Below are 21,284 nucleotides of genomic sequence, written 5' to 3'. Positions count from 1 at the left end.
AGTCTGCGGAAGTCCTGTCTCCTGTGGAGTCCTGCCCCGAAGGGCTGTGTAACTCTCACCAAGAGTCTCCGTGAAGCTTACTTGACGAACTCGAGGACCAGCTCTTCTGGAGGGGACGTGACTGGCATACGTTACTCCTCCCTTTCTGGGAAGGTCCACATACACCCAACTCTGAGCACCTGCTGACCGTGCACCCTTCCTGGTCAAAGGTTCATGCTAATACGTCCATGGACCATAAGCCTAGTGAAGATGTTTCTCCCCTCCCCAGGCTGCTGTGCAAAGAAAAAGGCGGCCTAGGACTCCAGCTCAGATGCAGTGACAGGCGGGCTTCACAGCTCTCCCAGGTAGCCCACTCTAAAGAAAAACCACACAACAGACCTGTTTTGATCATAGACGACTTTTATTTTTGTTCTCAGTATGTGCCCTTGAAGATTCCAAAATGTCTGGAGTTTCTGATTCCCCTGGGACCAGAGGTGACAGCTTTGTAGGGAAACACTGGACCCTGGCTCATCACACCCCTGAGGAGCTAAGTTTGAAGGCCTCAGGGAGAGGGAGCTGCCACTCACACCTTATTCCAAGATGGGTTACACAGTGAACAGAGAATTAGTAAAACACAGACCCAGTCTGTAGAGGGCTTCAAATATACATATTCTATATATATAGACCTGGGATATAGGATTTCAACTTATTGGTTTCCTTGTGATTTGTAATCAACTTACACATGATAAAGATGTTGTACACCACTGATTTCCCCTTCTCAGCCCCCCTCCCTCCCCAACATAAATAACATACAATGGTCAGGTGATTCTAAGGGTTTTTGCTGTTGTGAATATTTTGTTTTAAAAATCATTTCCCCCTGCCTCCCCTGCAGACTACCTCTGAGTTTGTCACATAGCAGCATGGAACGGAATGGGCGAAACTGGGCAGCAGGGAGATCTGGCGGAGAGCGAAGGGCGCTGCTTCTCACCCCGTGGTGTGGTGCGGGTGGGCTTCTGCAGCCGAGGCTCTGAGGCTGGGACAGGAAGCGGAAGGCGGGCGGTTCGTCCCCGCCCAGAGGGGGAGGCTGGCTGGACCACTGCGAAGAGCCCTGAGGGCCTCGAGGTTTTGGAGACAGAGCACAGCTCCAGAAACGCCTTGGCTCAGTATTTACACACCATCTTTCAGCTGCATTTTCCTTCCAGAAATCTGTTTCTGAGGTTGGCTGGGGGAAGAAGGAGCTTAAAAACAAAAACAAACCATTCCCACATACATAAAAGTCCTGTTATAAGTCTTAGTTATTTTCACACGTCATTTAAAGTAGATAGACAATGATTGGTTTCTTATTCTTTCTTTAGGAGCATGAGGAGAGAGAGAGAAAGGAGGGGTGCCCTACGGGGAACGTCGTCCCTTCTTCAGCATTAAGTGACACTGGATGGTCTGGATTCGGTTCTTGGCCGGGACAAACTCGGGCTGCAGCTTCAGAGTTGATTCGTACCACACCAGCGCCTTTTCAAACTCTTCCTGCGAGGGGCAAAGGGACAAATGTGAGAGGTACTGCCGCCAGACTAAAAATACATTGGGAACCCCCTCAGAAAGCACCTCTGTGCTAGTGAGAATCTGCGCATTTTCTCAATGGATCCAAAGTGCTGAGAAAACCCAGGTCTGAGAGGAAACAACTGCCTCCACCCCCAACTGCAACATCACAAAGTGAGAATGAGGAAGCAGAGGGAAGGGGGCCACTTTACACAGGTCTGCCAACGGCGGGAGTAACTGGGGTGGTAAGAGTAAGAGCTAACATCATGAGTACCTGTGTGTGCCAGGCACTGTGCTAGGTGCTTTATCAAGTTCCTCCATTCAATCCCCACAGAAACCTCTAGAAACATGCTCATTACACATCTGCCTGGATATTCTATTGTAGCGGGAGAGATGGAAGTCAAGTCAGATACGTATCTCAATTAGACTTTGAAACAGTTTTTATCCTCTTTAACATCTAAAATCATGGGCATGACTTGGAAATGATCACTGCCATGGAAGGCGTTCATCTTTTACCTAGACTAATCCTCTCAGAAAACCAGCCCACACCAGCTGGTTAAATGACTCCTTCTAGGCAGATAAGAGAAAGAATTCCTCTTCAGGGTAGAAATTGTCACATTTGCTGGGGATGAAAACAGATTCTTCAGTTTCAAGCAGCAGAGGGCAATCGAACATTGACCAATACCTACCTGGCCAAACTACACTTCCTGCTCTTGAAGTCGAGGATGATCCCTGAAGCAGCCTGCAGCTGCTCATTCTGTGACCCTTTCCTGGGCACACCCTGGGAACAGCACCATGTTGGGAAACCGGGTTTTAGATGGAAGTGGACGGCATGATTCTCATGTTAAATTTGGCTCTGTAGCTTCTGGGGGACCGCCAGAATTTAAGTTCTCAAATCAGTCCTTGTTTCTGACCAGAATGACGTTCTGGATGGTGGGTGTGCTATTTTTTCTGTCAGTGGTGTCCCATGAAACTAGGGGCATTTCATCATCTACTGAACATTTGGTGAGCACCTACTGTGTGCCAGACACTGTAAGTGCTGGGACAGGGAGATGAAGAGCAGTGTTTTTCCTAAGGAGGTCCTAGTCTGGGGGAGACAAACACTTAAGCAAAAATTCTAAAGCACGGTGAAAATACAGCAAGAGAAATATGCACAGGTCACCATGAGTGCAGTGGTAAGTATGTGGCCCCACGACCATGTGGAGTGTGAGTGAGGTTTTCAAAAACAGGTGGTGTCTCCAAAAACTGTAGGTAAATCTGACTCTGCTGTCAGTGTTACTTGAGACTATTTAGATGACTTCCATTTACTATTTTTAAAAACTCACAAACTCCCTTATCTATAAAATATACCTTTGCTGGAGCTACCGATTTTGGACACAAAGCTTACAGGAAACTGGAGGACACTGACATAGTCAAATAAGATCTGAAAGCAAAGCTGAGCCACTGAGAGACCGTGGCAGAGTAGGTGCGCCTGCCCACATGCCAGCCTCACCATCGCCACGTAGACGTTGCCCAGGGTGAAGTGGTTCACAGCAAAGTGTGGCGCAATCTCTACCGCCATGGTGGCCACTATGACGGCGTCGTTCCAGAGCTTGGCGTTGTGCAAGATGTTGGCCAGGCTAATCAGAGGTACATCCTAGGACAGGAAAGAGAATGGCGAGAAGGGAAGAATATTGAGCTTTCGTTCTTGGTTTTTGTGATCATAAATAATGCAGTCGGCCTTCCTGGTAACTCGATGAGCTAGTCTGCTGTTGGCTACTGGTCTGTGACAGGTAAGAAGCTAGTACCAGAATATAAACCAATGCATTACTTCTCTCTCTAAGAAAGTCTTGCCTCAAAAAACGAACAAAACAGCCCTGACTGAGTAGCTCAGTTGGTTAGAGCCTTGTCTGGATACACCAAGGTTGCAGGTTCGATCCCCGGTTACGGCACATACAAGAAGCAACCAATGAATGCACGAATGGGTAGAACAACAAATCGATGTTTCTCTCTCTCTCTCCCTTCCCCTTTCTCTAAAATCAATCACACATTTTGTTGCGCGCGCGAAACAAAAATGTTAGCTGAGGAAACACCCTGCTGAGTGGAGCTGTTGGTTTACATTCTAGTGCAAAATCCTCACCTCACTTCAAACCAGTAATAAATAGTTAATGGGCTGACACCTGTCACAGGCCACACTTGAGTCACGCTGTCATGGAGCAAAAGTATTTCCTGCAAAGACCACCGCACCATCTGAAGCAGGGGCTAGCAGACTTTGGCCCACGGGCCATATCCAGCTCGCTGCAGTTTTAGTGCGTTTTATTGGAACACAAACATCCCATCCCTTTACTTCTGTGGCTGTTTTATGTTACTGTGACAGAACCGAGCAGTTGCAGCAGACGCTGTCTGCTTGCCACACTAACATTTCTTACTATCTGCCCTTTGCAGTAAAAGTTCTCTGACCCCCGATCTAGAGTCTTTGCCCTTCCCTATTGCCTGGCAGTAAAGAGCACAGAGTGATGGGTTGAACAATGGCAACATTACTGTCATCACAAATATTTATTCCCTTTAAATGTGTTACCTGAGCAACTATCTATATCACATTGTACTGGGTTCTATAGGATATTCAGAAGAAATGGGGTGTGGGGGTGGGGGAAGGAGCCATTTTAGACCTAACTGGACACCCATAAGAGTGTGTAACAATATACGAGGTCACAGAGGTTTAATAACGTGCCTAGATCACAAAGCTGGTAAGAGGCAGCGCTGCATTTAGAACTCAGCAATGCCTAGGGGGCGAGCCTGGGACCCTCCCCTTTCCCTGTGCTGCCCAGTGAACAAAGACATCAGGGCGTCTTTAGGGAGAATGAGATCTGGAGGTTAATGCAGACCTCAGCACATGTGGGTACAATGTGCTGTTAAAAAACTATACATTCTCAGTCATCATAACAGTAATGGGCTTTTTGAAAAGACTGAGGTTATAGGGGGTTAGCTGGTGTGTGTGTGTGTGTGTGTGTGTGTGTGTGTGTGTGTGTGTGTAAGAGGTGAAGTTGAACAAAGAATAGGAACTGGCTGATGTGTATGAAGAAATGGAAATTTTCTTATTTCGGTGTCTGGAAGCAAGCTTACTTCAGGAGTGTAAGCAAAACAAGTACAGCAGGCCTCCAGGCCCAGGGGTTAGCTAATTCCAGGTGGCCTGCCCAGGCCAGTGGCCCTGCCGTACGCTGGGTGGCTCTGATACAGTGGAAGGATATCAATGAGGTAATCTCTGACAGTGATCTTGAAGCGCTTCCCCCAGGCCCCAACTTACTGAGGTAGAGAAGGCATGAGGATGGGCATTACTCACAGGCCTGCGGCATGGCATGAGGGCGGTCACAGGCTCTTCTGCCCTATCCCAGCCTTCTGCCATCTTACTGGCTGAGCCAGCTGAAACCTAAGAACACACCACTGGGCAATGGGAAGGACCCAGGGACAGAGAGTCAGGCCTGGGAGGCCCACGCACCTTCATCTGGTGTGGAGCGTAGTGGAGGGCCTGGCGCAGGCAGTCGATCGCCTTCTTCCCCTGGCCTTTCACTCTCCAGTAGAGGGCCGCCATGCTGGAAAGGACCCAGGAAGTCTGGTTCTACGAAGGAATGGACAGTAGAGCCGATGTCTCTTAAGTAACATATTCATTTACCACCAAGATTACGAACAGTAACACGAGTTAATAACCACTTAACTGAGTATTTACTAGGCACTGGCACCCTGTTACGCACCTTACCTCCATCCTCTCATTAATCCTAGGAACAAGCTTATGAGCTTGATTCTCCTATTTCAGCCTTTTCATAGATGAGAAACTATGACTTAGAAAGGTCGAGTGTCTTTTCCAAATCTACGCAACTACTAAACAGCAGAGCTGTATTTCAGGTCCATGTGCTTCATTTACAATGACTTGACTTTTGGAACAGGTAATTCATTCACGTTTCAAAAGCTGGAAATTGTACAAAGTTATATGCAGTCAAAAGCCTTCCTCCTATCCTTGTCTCTACAGTATATCACTAAACACTACTCTTAGTTACTTATGTAACCTTCTAGAATTTTCTGTGTTTTACCTGCAGCTATGAATGCAGGCTTATCCCCCCACTCTTTTTTTTATATAACTTATTCCTTATATACCTGCAAGTTAGTTTTTTTCACTAAACAATACAACTTGGAGATCTTTTTCCATCAGAGTACAGAAAGCCTCCTCCTTCTTTTGTTATCAACTGCATAGTATTTCATTGAATGGATGCACCGTTATTTATTAAACTAGCTCCTTATTAGTGAATATTCCTCTCTCCCCCAGTTTTTACTGTTACAAATAATGCTGCACAGATAACCTGTCTAGGTATAATTCTGCATTTGTGCAGGTGTACTTGTAGAATTCGTTTCCAGGTGTGGCATGCTTTGTCAAGGGGACACACACTTGTCATTTTGATAGAAATCATTACAGTGTCCTCCATTGGATCGTAGAAATTAGTCTCCCACCAGAAATATGTGGGTATCCTGCTTCCTGATAGCCTCTCCGCCGAGTGTGTTATTAAACTCTTGTACCTTTGATGGGTGAAAAAATGTGGTTTAAATCTGTATTCCTTATGAGTGGAGCTGATCATTTCATGTTTGACATTCTTTTGTATTTTTTTGTATCTATTCTTAAATTTTGTTAACTTTTCTGTGAGGTTTTCATCTTATCTATTTGAAAAAGCTCTTCATATATTCGGAAGATTAGTCCATTGCTGGTGACATGAATTACAGATGCACTCGCTCAGTTTTCGAAGCCCACCTGAACTTATGGTGCTTATGTGACGTCGGTTTTCATTTCTACACAGTTCAGTGTATTTATCTCTGATGACATCTGGATTTTCAGTGGCAGTTAGGAAGGTCTTGCTTATTTCAAGGTTATCAATACGTTTTACAGAACTTTTAGTTTTATTTTTCATACAATTTTGATCCATTTGAAATTTAACTTGGCTTAAATAATATGGCTCCAGTTTATTTTTTCCAGATGGCTACTCAGTTGTCCTAATAATATTTCATGGATAATTCATCTCTCCCCCCACTAAGATTCTGCCTTTACCAAAGACAAAATTCTAGTACTTAATTTAGGTCTAATTTTGGATTTTCCTATCTATTTCATCTGCCCGTTTTGATGGATGGTCTCTAACTCCCAGCAATTACAGATGACGCAATCAGAAAGCTGACCACGCTTCCTAGCTTATTTTGTTCTCCCAGTCTAATTTTTTGGTAATTTTATCATTCTTCGTTGTCAGGGCATATAACATTTCTATTTTGTCTTGTCACCCTATTGCCTACCTTTGTTTCTGTATTGGTTCTGCAATTAAATATATTAATTGATCACTGACATAAACTTTTGTGTGGTTTCCCCAGTCATCTCTGGTTGGCTGAAGTTCACCTTTTAGTAGTTTCCTCCAGAAGAATGCACAGGAACAGTAAGTAGTCTCTTGAGTTTGTTATGGACTGACATCTGTTCCTTCAAAATTCATATTTGAGGTCTCAACCTCTAGTGCTAATACCTCAGAATGCAACTTGTATTTGGAGATAAGAACTTTAAAGATGTGACTATGGTAAAAGAGGCCATTTGTATGGGGCCCTCCTCCAGTCTGACTGGATCTGTATGAAGGAGTTACAGAAGAGGAAGAGACATCCCAGGGTCAGTGTAAAAAGGCATGAGCATGTGAAGAGGCAGCAAGAGGACTGCCATTTGCAAGCCAAGGAGAGAGGACTCAGAGGAAACCAACCCTCCTGGCACCTGGATCTTGGTCTTATAGCCTCCAGAACTGTGAGACAACAAATTGTTGTTTAAGCCACCCGGTCAGTGGTATTTTATTATGGCAGCCCTAGAAGACTAACACAATCGTCTATGTTCAAAACTTTCTGTCTGCAGCCTTCAAAGTTGAGGGCCACCTGGCTGGATATAAAGTCGTGGCTCATTCTTTCTTTCCTTGAATATTATGTTGGCGTTGCTCCATTGCCTCTTGGCATGGATGGCTGCTGCAGAGAAATCTGAAGCCAGCCTAATTTATTCCTCCTTCTTAGTGACTTCATACCTTGACTGGTTTCCCTAAAGGATTCCTTTGTAAAGAAATACAATTAGCTTGGCAGGCATGGCTCAGTGGTTGAGCATCAACCTGTGAACCAGGAGGTCATGGTTCAATTCCCGGTCAGAGCACATGTTCAGGTTGCAGGCTCCATCCCTGTGAGGGACGTGCAAGAGTCAGTCAATCAAAGATTCTCTCTCATCACTGATGTTTCTATTTCTCTCTCCCTCTCCGTTTCTCTCTGAAATCAATAAAAATATATTTTAAAAATATATATTAAATAATACAATTATCTTTCTTCAATGCTAATACTTGACACATACAAAATCACATATTTATATAATTATATATAATAAATATGTAATTGTATAAAATATACACTTATGCTGTAAAGCACAAAATAATGAATATCCCAGAAACTGCCACCCTATCAAAGAATAAACTTGCGTCTCCCAACGTGTTCTTACACTATTCCAGCCTCTGGCCTCTTCTCCAGGGCACACACTATCCGAAATGTTGCTCTATATCAAGCATGTCAAACTCAAAGGCTAACAAGGGCCAAATAAACAAGGTTTAAGTTTATGTGGGCCACAAAAAAACAAAAGCTTCAATTTTCATAGAAACGTAGGTTTATTTCAATAGACATGCTGAATACAAAGGGCTTAAATAAATGAGTAATCATTAACATAAAATAGAACATTTTAATAAAAATTAATATTTTTTTTCTTGAACACTTACCAGACACTGAATAATTACACAAATTAATAAGCATAACGCAAATAAACCTATTTTTCTTGTTCTCCGAAAGTGAAATATTTCCTGTTGCGCACACCAAACAAGTCAGTACAAGACTAATGACATGGCAATCGGCTGCTAAAATATTCGCTGCTAATATTAGTGGAGAGAAATGGTACGCCTGCGTGTAAGGTGCGTAAGGGAAATGAATGCAACACGATTATAGTAATCAGTCATTAGTTGTAGTTCGTTATTAATAATTATGTATAATAGGACATTGCAAAAATTGTTATGAAATTTTTATTAAAACGTTTCGTACATACTGTTATATTGGCTGGGCTGCAAAACTATTCGTTGTGGGCTGCATGTGGCCCATGGGCCGCGAGTTTGTCATGCTTGCTCTATATCATCACTAACATTTCCATTATCACTTTTATTATAGCCCTCCAATTGTAGTCATGCTTCTTGCTTCAAGGTTTATTTTTTCTAACAAGAGTGTACCTATACCAGCTTTCTTTTTTTTATTGTTTGCACTGTATATTATTTTCCATCTTTGTACTTTCAACACTCTGTACCCTAGCATTTAAAGTGTTTCTCTTATAAGCATATAGTTAGATTTTTTTTTAAAAAGTCTATTCCATACTAAATGCTTAAATTATATAATCTTTTTGTATTTAACTACCGGTATACTTGGCTCTGTATTTGTGTTCTATTTTCAAGGCTTTCTTCGGATTGTTTTACTTTATTCCATTATCCTTCAATCACATTACATTTTAAAACCATTTTTAGTAGTTAGACTGCAGCTTGAAATATGCATTCTTACTTATTATAGTCTAATGCAAATGATTACTTTTACTACTTGGCTGATACTAATTAAACCTTAGGACTTTAAACTCCATTCACTTCCCTCCCATCATGTTACTGTTACCATGAATTTCAGTATATAGAAAACTGAAGCTCCTCAGGGTACTACAGGCCTTATTTTGTATAGTTATGTCATTTACATTTTCCTTTCCAGTGCTCTTTATTCCCCCTTGCATGTTCCAAGAGCTCCCTTTAATTCTTATTTCAGTGCAGGCCTACTGGTGTTGAAGTCTCTGAATTCCTATTTGTTTGAACACATCTTTATTGCACCTTCATACTTGGAGGATATTTGTGCTGGTATAGAATTCTAGGCTTGTTTTCTTTTCCCACCTTTAGAGATGTCAACTGGCTTCGGGATTCCATCACTTCTGGTGCGAAGCTGTCAGCCTCGTGGCTCCTTCGAGGGGAACTGTGGTGGAGCAGAGGTGGGCCACACATGCTCTATCACTACGAGCAGGCAGAGGACATTCCCCCTGCCCTGGCTTGGAGAGGCCCTGGCACTTGCTTGGACAGAGTGGTGCTGCTCCAGGGCCCTGCACAGGCTAGGAGGCTGATGCTCCCGCCTTCGCCCTCGTAGAGCCCGGAGGCCCCGTGTAAACAGGTGCAGCCAGGGTGCTGGAGAGACTACGTGGAGGGAGAACATGCCCAGTGGTGGCCCGGCTATTCCAGCCACTATGGCTGAGGCTCCAGAGATGTGGGTAAAGCCTGCTTTGGTGGCAGCCCCACAGGAGGCTCCATGTCTGCAGTTGCATGAATGATGCCAAGTGAGTCCAGAAGAAATGCCCAGCTGAGCTCAACTCAGACTGCAGAATGTTGAGCAAATAAGAGTTTTGTTTTAAGCCAGTAAATTTTGGGCGGTTTTTTTAGGCAGAGGTAGCTGAAATAGTATTTGGGATCAAGAATGGAGTGTGGCCATGACAAAGTTAAAATGTGTGGCATCAGTCTGGGGATGGTTGTAGACATCTGTTGAGGGAGCAGCCGTGAGACTCTTACAGGAGCTGGACGAGCACCGGAACTGGCTGCTGGAGGCTGGAAGGAGGCCCTGCTGTCTATTGGCAAAACACAGCGAGGCTGCATCTCTCAGTACAGAAAAAGTACCTAACGCAGTTGTGGGCCTGGCGGGGAGGACTTGCAGGGAGAGTGCTGAAGGTGACAAACGGTTTTTTAAAAACCACGTGTAATGTGGTAGTAACGGAGAGCAGAGCTGAGCGAGGAACTGTGTAGTTTTCAAGCAGAATTTTGAGAAAATGCTTTCAAGCTGGGACTTGCAGAGTTAGAAAATGAAACTTTATCAACTTCCAGAAACAGTCCCTACTCTGAAAGTAGGGGAAATGGTGACATATGTCCAGAAGGATTTCAGAATGACACGGAACAGTGACTGCTACATGCTTTCAGCTTCCTCTCCTTTAAAGTGGTGTGATTATACTATTCCTATTGTACCGCCAAGTCAGACTGGAAGTTGATCCTCTTAATCACGGTATTCTTCAATAAACATTGTAATAAAGTAGAGCGATATGGAACCATAAAGTAATTAATTTTAATGTAGAAAACTGTGCTCTCTACATCAGCGATTTTCAACCCCTTTCATCTCATAGCACACACTAATTACTAAAATTCTGCAGCATACCAAAAATATATTTTTTGCTGATCTGACCAAAAATAGGTATACTTTTGATTCATTTACACCAGATGGCTATTGTTGTGTTGGCTGTTGTCTTTTTTTTTTTTTTTTTTACAATCTAAGGGAAAAGTGATTAGTGCCCCTGACTAAATAGTCAGATGTTGCATGTTTCATAAATTCTAGCAGCACAGCAGTTGACAATCACTGCTCTACGTGAATCTCACACAGAGGCAGCAGAGGAGCAGTCTGGGAGACTCTCATTCTATTTTCTGTAGGCTGTATGAAAATGCAGTTTTCCAAATATTTTATTTCAATTTCAAGAGTAATAGGTATTTAAAGGTGTGTTTCCCATCCACAATCTGAAATACCTAATATTCTTCAACACTGGAACACCTGGCTTGTTTCACGCCGAGATTGCGTGGTTCCCAGGACCACCACCTCTCCACCCCCGTGCTGGAGAAAACCAATGAGGTAGTTTTCATTATAGAAGGTAAGTAAAGCAGCAGAAAAATGCTAACCACGTGATGAGAAAAGTAATGGAAAAATGATCGAAACATTCTGTGTGCGGCTATTTCACGTCATCCCTTTAGTTACCAAGTGCCAAGTAACTAACAGAAGAGGTTACCAGCACTGAGTGACAAATAATCTGGAAAGGTTAGAGGGGGGCAATAGTTCCCAGCTTCTCTACAGGGTGACTTACCTTTTCCAAAACTTTGGCAATTCGGGTGCCAATTTGCTCAAGGGACTGCTGTGGATACTGGTCTTTGCCGAGATTTTGTAATACCTGGCACAGGGAGGAAGACGGTAGATTAGGAGTGAAAGCGAGGCAGGGTCTAGACAACACTGCTGCCGCTGAGCTGGGCACTAACCCACAAACGCAAGCTCTTTCCCTAGGGCACAATCTGTGGTCCTGTTGGTAAGGCATTTTATGGAAGATGCGTTTAAGGCCATTATATCATCCCTTCAGGCCTCTCCGAGCTAACAAAAATTATAGACACGTAAAACACATTCATTCTAGCAACGTTAGAAAACAGAATAAAGAAAATAGAAACTGTTTATAATCCTGTCACCCAAACATAACCACTGTTAATATCTTTACATATATCTTTCCAATTTTTCTGTGTATACACATATTTCTCTCACAGAATATGGGATCACACTGCATACTGTCACCATTTTCACATAATAAATTTCTTCATGTGACTAAATGTATTCTTATACATCTTTCTTAATGATTCCACTTTTTACTATCACACATCTATACCAACATTTATGTAACAAATCCTCTATTGTTGGACATTTGTGGCACATATACCAATTCTTTTTGGTATATTCTGGGTCTGCCCTCCTTTCTTTCCTTTTTCAGAATGCCAACAGGAGAATGAACTGCCCCAATATTTCTTGGGGAGCCTCTATCTGACAGCAGGCAGAATGCTACCTACCCCGAGCAGTGAATTAGAATTAAAACTGCCTGGTCATAGAAAGAAAGCATAAGCTCAGTCCTGGGCCTGAAAGAATCAGGCTTAGCCTAAAGCCACGGAAATGACAGCCAATGAAAAAAGGCAAAAAAACATGGCCTGCCCTAGCTGGTTTGGCTCGGTGGACAGAGCGTCGGCCTGTGGACTTAAGGGTCCTGGGTTCAATTCCAGTTAAGGGCACATGCCCAGATTACAACTCGATTCCCAGTGGGGGTGTGTGCAGGAGATAGCCCATCAATGATTCTCATCACTGATGTTTCTACCTTTCTCTCCTTCTTTCTTCCTCTCTGAAATCAATAAAAATTATTTTAAAAGAACAAAACAAAACAAAACAAAAAAAACATCGCCTTGCCATAATGCTTTCTGCTCTCAGCTGCGCCCAGACTGAGGGCTAAAAACTACAGACAAGCTGAGTGAAACAGAGCACTCACCTCTGTGAGCTGGCTCTCGCCGGTGTAGTGCAGGCTGGCTCGGTTGGAAACCCCGTGCAAGTGGTCCAGGGTGTGCATGCTGGTGGGGAGATTGCCATTGCAAAGCGGCTCCATCGCTGGCTGCTGGATTGGAGTGGCAAAATCTATGTGTTCCGTGATGCTGGAAATGGAGATGACCACATTGGCCATGAAACATTTGATTGGGCGGGAGAAAGAGTGTTAATAATCAGCTGATCATGACTTCAATATGTTACCAGGATTGCCTGGAACCACAGACTCTCAGACTGGAAGAGACCTCCGAAGTTATTTAGTCCATCCTCTCATGACACCAGGGTGAGGACTCCAGTGCCTGGCAATAACTGCCTGTTGAATGTATGACTCAGGATCCATTCCAGATCAGAGGAGCAGTGCTGGGATCTGAGTCCTGTGCTCAGGGAGTTTCCCAGCCCCCTCAGCAGCTCCTTCCTGTGTTCCCTGGAGCCCGATTTGCTCACTCCTGCTGGCCACTTTCTCTCACTGGGGGGGTTTTTAAGCCAGGTGGGTTTTCTTCTAGGATTTCTTTTCCCAGGGTATAGAAAATGGTAAGGAGCCACAAGTTGTTCCTTTTATTTTCCCTTTATGACAGAAACATACTTGTCCCCACAGAAGTTTTGATAGTAAATTTTATACAAAAACGGCTGTCCTTTGTATCTACATTTAAATATAAGTATTTCCCTTCATGGTCCCCAAGTGGTCATTTTCCTGCTATATCCTAAATGTCATGCACGGTCATATATACTGATACGGCAAACTGGCATTGCCAAATTTTATTTCTAGCTATTTAATGCCAGGGCTATCATAATTAACAAAACATACCTAGTCCCCCCATTGTGGTGCTCATAGTCTTGTGAGTGACTTAACTGTTGCAGATGTGATAAGTTATAAAAGATTAAAAACATGGTACAATGTCAGTGCCACACTATAGGAGGGTATCTATTTCCTCTACGTGATGGAGGAGGGAGATAGTTAGTGTGAAGAGTAAGTTCCCCGAGGAAGTAAGATTTAAGCGAGACCAGAAGGATGAGTATGCATTAACCAGGCAGAGAGAAGAAGGTGGTGAGGACACAGCAAAGGAGACACCCCATATGAGGGCCCTGATGGGAGAGAGGACAGAGTTGGAGATGGAGAGGCACAGGAGCAGATTTACAGTGCGGACCACTGTAAAGAGCAGTGAGAAGTAGAGCGTTTGAAGAACTGACTTATAACTGAGGAAGAATTCTGAGCACTGTGGGGAGCATGGATTGAATAGAGCCAAGAATAAATAAAGCAAGAGGACCACTAGCAGACTGACGCATGAATGTAAGGGGAGATGATGGTGATCTGATTTAAGAAGGCAGCAATGGAGCTGGAGAAAAGCAGATGGTTTTGCAAAACACTCATCGGGGCCCTAACTGGTTTGGCTCAGTGGATAGAGCATCAGCCTGCGGACTGAAAGGTCCCGGGTTCGATTCTGGTCAAGGGCATGTACGTTGGTTGCAGGCACATCTCCAGTGGGAGGTGTGCAGGAGGCAGCTGATCAGTGTTTCTCTCTCATCAATGTTTCTGGCTCTCTATCCCTCTCCTTTCCTCTCTGTGGGAAATCAATAAAATATATTTTAAATAACCAAAAAAACAACAAAAAAACACTCATCGGGTAGAAATTATAAGTGGTAACTGACTGGATTCGAGGAGTAAGGTGGAGGATTGTTAAGGATGACTCCCAAATTTCTGGCCTAAGCACTGCTAGAGGCACTTAGTAGGAATAAAAAATAGAAAACAAACTGGGAGAAGTTCTGAGAGCTCCTCAGTCTGACAAGGGCGATTATAAAGGCTTAGTGGTAAATCTTGGGGAACTCCAACATTTGAACGAGTGTCTGAGGAGGAAAAAGAAGTTTTAGAGAGGCAGCCATGTTTTGGAAGGTGTCTGTAAATCCAGATTTGCTCCGACTCCTTTTTCAAGTGCATGATGTCAGTGAGACTATAGGTTTCATGCTTCTAAAAGAGAGGGACCCAGTCTTCAATTCTAGGTAAATCTGGATAAGTTACAAACGTGTGGGCAAAGGCACCGAGAATGGCTGTTCAGTGCACTGGCCGCGCCCACCTGTGGGCTGTGGTCAGCAATGGTCATCCTCTGAACCACCAACTCTTCCTGCCTGGCTAATGCACCACCTCTGCTCACAGCTTCTGACAAAAGAGGGCATCACAATGTCACTGAGGCCAAGGGCGCTCACTGGTACACGAATGCCAGGGAAGAGGTTTAAGATACTCACTCAATGTTTTTTGAAGAAACTGCAAGCCAGGTACTCACGATGGCAGTCAGCTCTACCCAGCGCAGTTTGACGCACTCGTCTGGGCTGGGCCATCCCAGACTCTGGTAGTCACGCTTTTTTCCTGGGAAAGAAGCATGTCATTAATGACACAGTTGCAAAGGAACAGAATCCAGTGTCTCATGCCTTGGTGATTACTTCACCCAGACTGGTGTTTTAAAGGTGCTAGTCATTCTTCTAGTTTTCAGAATTTCTACCACATAGAGAGCCTGTCATTCACAGCAACGGGAATAAAGATCCCTCTGAGCAAAGCCTTCTTCTCCAAGATAGAGAATAAATGAGTCCTTCACTGGATTCCAGACTAATCAACATGAGAGAAGGGTTAAGATGTTCTTCAATGTTAACATTTGTACCAAACTTAATTTTCAACCCTCTGCATTTTGATTTTAAAGACAACTCTAACTCAGTTAGGAGAAACACGCCTCTAAAGCAGGTTTCTCTACCTGGGCCTGTGAGCACTGTGGGCTGGATAATGCTTTGTTGTGGGGACTGTCCTGTGCATTGGAGGATACTTAGCAGCATCCCTGGCCTCTACCCACTTGATGTGCCAAAAATGTCTTTGGATATTGCCAAATGTCCCCTGGCATTGGGGGGGGCGGGGGGGGGGGTCAGTCCTGGTACAGAAGCACTGGGTATAGAAAAGCAGCAGGGTGGGGAATAATGATGATAATGAAAGGCTACTTATTTCCAGAGCACTTACTGTGTGTCCAGGACTGTGCTAAGTGCTTTACATTCATAACTTCATGAGGCAGGTATTTTTTTTTTAAGGAACTTAAAGAAAATATTTATTGATTTTAGTCAGAGAGATAGAGAGGGAGAGAGAGAGAGAGCGAAACATTGATTTTTTTTTTGTTCCACTTATTCATCCATTCATTGGTTGACTCTTATATGTGTCCTGACCAGGGATTAAACCCACAACCTTGGTGTATCGGGACCATGCTCTAACCCAGCGGTCGCCAACCGGTGGTCCGCGTACCTACTAGTGGTCTGTGAGGTCCGAAAGGTTGGCGACCACTACTCTAACCAACTGAGCTACCTGTCCAGGACCATGAGGCAGGTTTTAAACCTCATTTCTCAGGTGAGAAAATGGAGGCACAAAGACATCAAGTGACTTGCCCAAGGCCACCTGGCTAGTAGATGGCAGGGAGGACTGCATACCCAGGTCTGTTGACTAGTATGCAGGCCCTAATCACCATGCTATTTAAAGCTATATAGGGCCTTTACAGCTCTGTTTACTGATACCCTTCACAAGTACTACCTTTTGGGTATAGGCCCTTTACTTAAGTCAGCCCCCAAGAAAAAAGCAGAACTAAGTCTTATCTGGAAAGGGTTCTTCTGAAGGAATTATAATTGAATGGACAGGAAGGAGAACTGTGGTTCTGTACAGTTCTTTTTGTACTGTAGGAACTCATCCACAACAAGAAATCATTTGATGTACAGGCAGGGCTTTAGATTTAGATTTTAATAAAATAGAAAAAAAGTTTGGAAGAGTTTCAAATGACCTCTGTTTAAATTAATAACTTAAAGACTTAAACCATACATTTCACAATTAAGCTTATTTTTCTTTTATATTTAAGAAAATCACTTGAAAAATACTTGTTGAGCATGTGTTATAAAGGGCTGGGAATTGTGTTGAGACACAAAGGACACAGAGAGAAATGGTAAGAGAGCCTGACCTCGTGCTCCCAGTCTAACGAGCAGATCATTAGGATACGAGAGGGTAATCGCTGGAGTGGAGGTGCAGAACTGGACAGAGGAGAGAGCAACTAATTCTGCCTGAAGGTGCCAAGGAAGAGTTGGCATCTGCGTTTGAAGTTTAAGAATGAGTGATATTTTAGCACCTCTGAGGTGGCATGAGGGCACTCCAGGCAGAGGGAACAGCATGTGCAAAGGCAAGGAGGTAAAACTAGAGCATGGTTAGTTCAAAGAATGTTGCTGAAGGGTAGAGACAGGCTGGGTTATGAAGGGTCTTGTACACCACACTGGAAGTTTGGACTTTGTCCTGCAGGCAATGGGGAGACTTTGAGTCCACATTTCTCCACCTTGTTCACATGATATTATAAGAGGTTCTACTAAATGCTTTGCTAAATCCAGTTCTACTATGTCTATTGTCTATGGCACTTCCCTGGTCTTCCAGTCTAGGAACTCTCACCAAAAAAAGAATGAAATTAGTTATGCATCAGTTGTATTAGTTCTTAGAAAACCTGTAATGATCCTTAGTGATTTCTACTTTATCCCCATGGACTCACAAACTAACTGTTGCATAATTTGCTTAGGCCCAGCTGGTGTAGCTCAGTGGTTGAGCCATGGACCCAGGAACCAAGAGGTCTTCGGTTCAGTTCCCAGTCAGGGCACATGCCCGGGTTGTGGGCTTGATCCCCAGTAGGGGGCGTGCAGGAGGCAGCCAATCAATGATTCTCTCTCATCATTGATGTTTCTATCTCTCTCTCTCCTCCCTTCCTCTCTGAAATCAATAAAAAATATATTTAAAAATATAATTTGCTTAGAACTTTGTCAGAATTCATCATGAAGCTTATTACTTGGAGTAGACAGAATTCATATTTATTTGAAAATTGGGATACAGTTTTCTCTTGTCTCTTCCATGCTTTAGACAGGGGTGGGGAGCCTTTTTTCTGCCAAGGGCCATTTGGGTATTTATAACATCATTCGTGGGCCATACAAAATTAGCAAGTTAAAAATTAGCTTGCTATATTTGGCCAAACATTTAATTAACTCACTCCTAATGCCTTGGCAGAGCCAGACCAAATGATTTTGCAGGCCTTATATGACCAGTGGGCTGGACGTCCCCAACCCTGGCATTTTTCCTGGGGAGTATTGCTAAAGCATTTATCTAATACTTAAAGAGATACATGGCACACAAAAATGTTACAAAGTAGTAAATATATATTGAGCCCTATGTGCCTGGTTCATTTAAAGCACTTTACATGTATGAACTCATAATCCTCACAACCAACCTACAAGACAGACACAATTATTATTCCCATTTTATAGATAAGGAAAATGAGGCACAGTGAACTAAATGGCAAGACTGGTGTTTGAGCCCAGGGAGTCAGTCTTAAACCCACATTTTTATATATTAACCTAGACTTTCAAGTTAAGAATCAATAGGATATTTAAGCTCAAGATAATAACAATAGAAGCCAAATAGTCAATGGTAAAAAAGTGAAGTAAACTGTCAAAACAAACTTTTTATATCAATGACTGGCTTCTTGTTCACTTAGCCCAATTACCTTCTCGTCTACTTTAAGTCACAAACATATCCTCTGTGAGAACTGAGACAGTACAATTGGAAGGAAGAAACTGGCATATAAAACATTCCAATTTACCTTGTGGCCCTGGAGATGCCACCTTTGGGCCAGTGATCTCCAGGTTTGCTTGGGAGCGATGTGCATTTTCTGCTTGATTGGATTCTATCTTTTTCCCAGGGGGTTTTTTATGGTCTCCTTTGGGTTTTTTCACACGCTTGACCTGGAATGTGATCTGGGAAATGGAAACATGTTAGGGACACATGAGACCAATGATCAAATCTGTGGATACTGGCTTTAAGGAAAACCAGTCCTGTGCTAAGTAAGGTTAAGTTTTTTCCCTTCAGTTTAATTCTTAAAGGTCTAAATAAAAAATGTTTAGTGAAATAAAAATAGTAACCTATCCTTGAAGAATGTACAGAGGAAACTGAAAATTAAGATGTCTGTATATAAGGGCTTTGAGTATGGCCTCACTCCCATCCCATTTCCTCTCCTTCCAGGAAGAGCTGGCAATACGTAAGTCACATGACATGCTTCCTGCACTACAATTCCAACGTGAAGGCTGACTGGAGTGTGGAGCAAAGTAGTGCCATATATCCAAGAGAAACATCACACTTTAAAACTAGGAGCTCCCCTCCCCCAAAGATGGCGCTACAATTTGGTAAGAATTGAGTTGGCAACTCTTACCCATTCTGTTGCTTCATCGTCTTCACTTCTGCAGTCTCCATAGCAAGAGCTTTTGGCCACTCCATCCTGGGGCCCTTTCTTCAGTACCCGTATCCCCTGCAAGTCCAGACGCCGCCCTTTCATCTCTAGTGCTCCCCCGAAGCCATCCAGAGGCCAGGCCTGTTGAAATTCATCCACCAGAGCCAAGATCTCTTCTGACATTTTGGTTTCGTCTGCATTCTCTATCTCATCAGAACCATTGCTTTCTTCGACTACTGTACCTGGAATTCAAGTGCCAGCATGTTATTAAAAATTACATAGTATTTACTCAAGTGGTTGAGTGGCTCCAACCTTGCTTTTTGAGAAAAGTTTTGGCTCTGATTAGAGGCACTTCTCTAGCCCACTTTCATAAAAATGCTATTCGGCATCTTCAAAATCCATAATAAAATATCATCTTTATCATGTAGCATTTGTCAAGAGCCTGGCTGAGAACAATGGCAGCAGCAAGATGGCAGGCAGTCACAACTTACGTCCCTAGTGAGCAGGGGGATGGCTATTTTATATATGTATTTTTTCCAAAAACACCAACTTGCTCTAGATATAAGGCACATATGGCAAAGATAGTTTATTATGTTATTTAATGTGGGGTTCTTCAGGCTTTATTCAAATAGCATGTGAAATACCACAGCTGGATGTCCAGATCACATAGTCTAATTGCCTTAAGTGAACAATGATTTGTTTAATGGGAAATTACCCTCATTCCACATGAAGGTTCCCATTTTCACTAATGGCTGATATAAGAAATAGCTAAATGTAATAAAATAGCAATTTTTTCCTAAAATGGTTATCAAGATATTACTTATGTTGCTCAAGTTTCTTATGTAAAGACTCACTACAATGGCTGAGTAAAGATTCTTTCTCCTGAGAAGTCATTACGTTTCCATTATTATACATTGAAGGCTACACAACCCTAAAGTTCCCTCTATGCTTAGCTAACTAGGAAGGTTAGGGGAAAATTACTCGAGTTTCCTAACAGAATGTCTTCCTTAAAATAAATTATTTACTACTTATGTCATTTTGAATTAATGGCTGATTCTTATGTTGTGTGTTCTATGCAAATTACCTCTCATCCTTTTTGGAAGTAGAAAGGGTACAAAAAAGAACAAACTGGAATGTCTGCTTTTGTAATATGTACTCACTGAAAACATGAGTGGTTGGAGCTGATTGCTCATAAAACGCTAGTTTACATTATTCCAGTGATCTTCACTTGGTAATTCTAGCTTGTTCGGTGATTTAGAACATGGTATTAAAAAGATGATGGTCAGGAATCTCACATCCGTATTGACCTATATAGCGATTGTGAGTAACCCCTCTTAGAAATACACAGTATTAGTCTCTAAGGAGGCATGGCTAACAATAGCAAAGCTTTGAGCCCTACTCACAGAAGATGCAGGGTCACCCTTACCTCTGGTGGCATCTGTCTCCCATTCCCCATTGTACTCCAGAGAATGGGAAGGTCTGTTGTCAGTACCACCAGAAATCTGTTATTCTTTCTTGAAGAAGCTATAGGGTTCTTCTATTTTTAACAAGTTAGTACAAAATGTACAACTGTCCTTTTAAGGAAGTTTCTTTTAGATTTTTCTGAACCAATCTGCTGGTTTCTATTGATGATGATGATGATAATGATGAGTGGAGTTCTGAAACAAGTATAAAGTAAAATAGGGGTTTGCAAAAGCTTTTCTTTAGAATATTCAGATAAAAATGGTTGGCTACTTGCCTAAATTTGTGACAAGTGGTATAAATGCAGGGTTGACAGTTTTAATTTTCAGTTTCTATCTTGTTTGTTACGATGTCCTGAATGTCCAACATTTTACCTGACACAGTAGGCACAGGATGAAGTAATGGGAACTCAGAAATAATTTGGTTTGTGAGGTCATGCCTTTTCCTTGTCCTGCTAACTTTTTAAACTTTAAGGTTTACCTTTTAATGTGTTAAAGTATAGCCAACCCAGCTCAACAGTGAGCAACAAAAAAGTAGGTATGTTTTTAGTGTAATGAGCAGCATTTATGTCATTTACAAATTTCTCAGTAGCTAACCCAGGAAAGCAGCTGGACAAGGTTGCTATGGGGATCCCAAATAGCAACTTAGAGATTTACCTGTCATTGGACTTGTAGTAACATTGTTGTCTCTAAGTATTCCTCATGGTATTTTAGCTTCCTCTCCTTCCTTCTCCTAAGGATACTATGGGATTGCTTGCACCTGGTCCTGAGAAGGAAAAGGGGTTTTTGGCAAATTTGGCCATAGCCAAGAATATGG

At 42.8% G+C, this 21,284-nt stretch overlaps 1 protein-coding gene across 3 annotated transcripts in view; it reads right to left on the bottom strand.

The window, feature by feature from the left end:
* Window positions 1-381: 381 nt before the first annotated feature.
* The window catches only part of TTC17 (tetratricopeptide repeat domain 17), an 84,764-nt gene continuing 63,861 nt past the window's right edge, over window positions 382-21,284 (bottom strand). For 2 of the 3 annotated variants that reach the window (XM_070427829.1, XM_070427831.1), the window contains 8 exons: window positions 18,990-19,249; window positions 18,384-18,537; window positions 14,980-15,100; window positions 12,692-12,851; window positions 11,483-11,566; window positions 4,988-5,107; window positions 3,005-3,148; window positions 382-1,500 (listed from right to left, as the gene is read on the bottom strand). In XM_070427829.1, the coding sequence (XP_070283930.1) occupies window positions 1,369-1,500; window positions 3,005-3,148; window positions 4,988-5,107; window positions 11,483-11,566; window positions 12,692-12,851; window positions 14,980-15,100; window positions 18,384-18,537; window positions 18,990-19,249 (1,175 nt within the window). In that variant the 3' untranslated portion in view covers window positions 382-1,368. Of the gene's footprint in view, window positions 1,501-1,521; window positions 1,889-3,004; window positions 3,149-4,987; window positions 5,108-11,482; window positions 11,567-12,691; window positions 12,852-14,979; window positions 15,101-18,383; window positions 18,538-18,989; window positions 19,250-21,284 lie in introns of those variants that run through there. The other variant, XM_070427830.1, reaches the window with a different exon arrangement.

This window comes from Myotis yumanensis, unplaced genomic scaffold (genome assembly GCF_028538775.1).
Source record: "Myotis yumanensis isolate MYYU_CA2020_CCGP unplaced genomic scaffold, mMyoYum1.0.hap1 SCAF_10, whole genome shotgun sequence".
NCBI lineage: Eukaryota > Metazoa > Chordata > Mammalia > Chiroptera > Vespertilionidae > Myotis > Myotis yumanensis.
The sequence above is the reverse complement of the archived record's forward strand: the minus strand, read 5'-3'. Positions and strand labels throughout refer to the sequence as shown.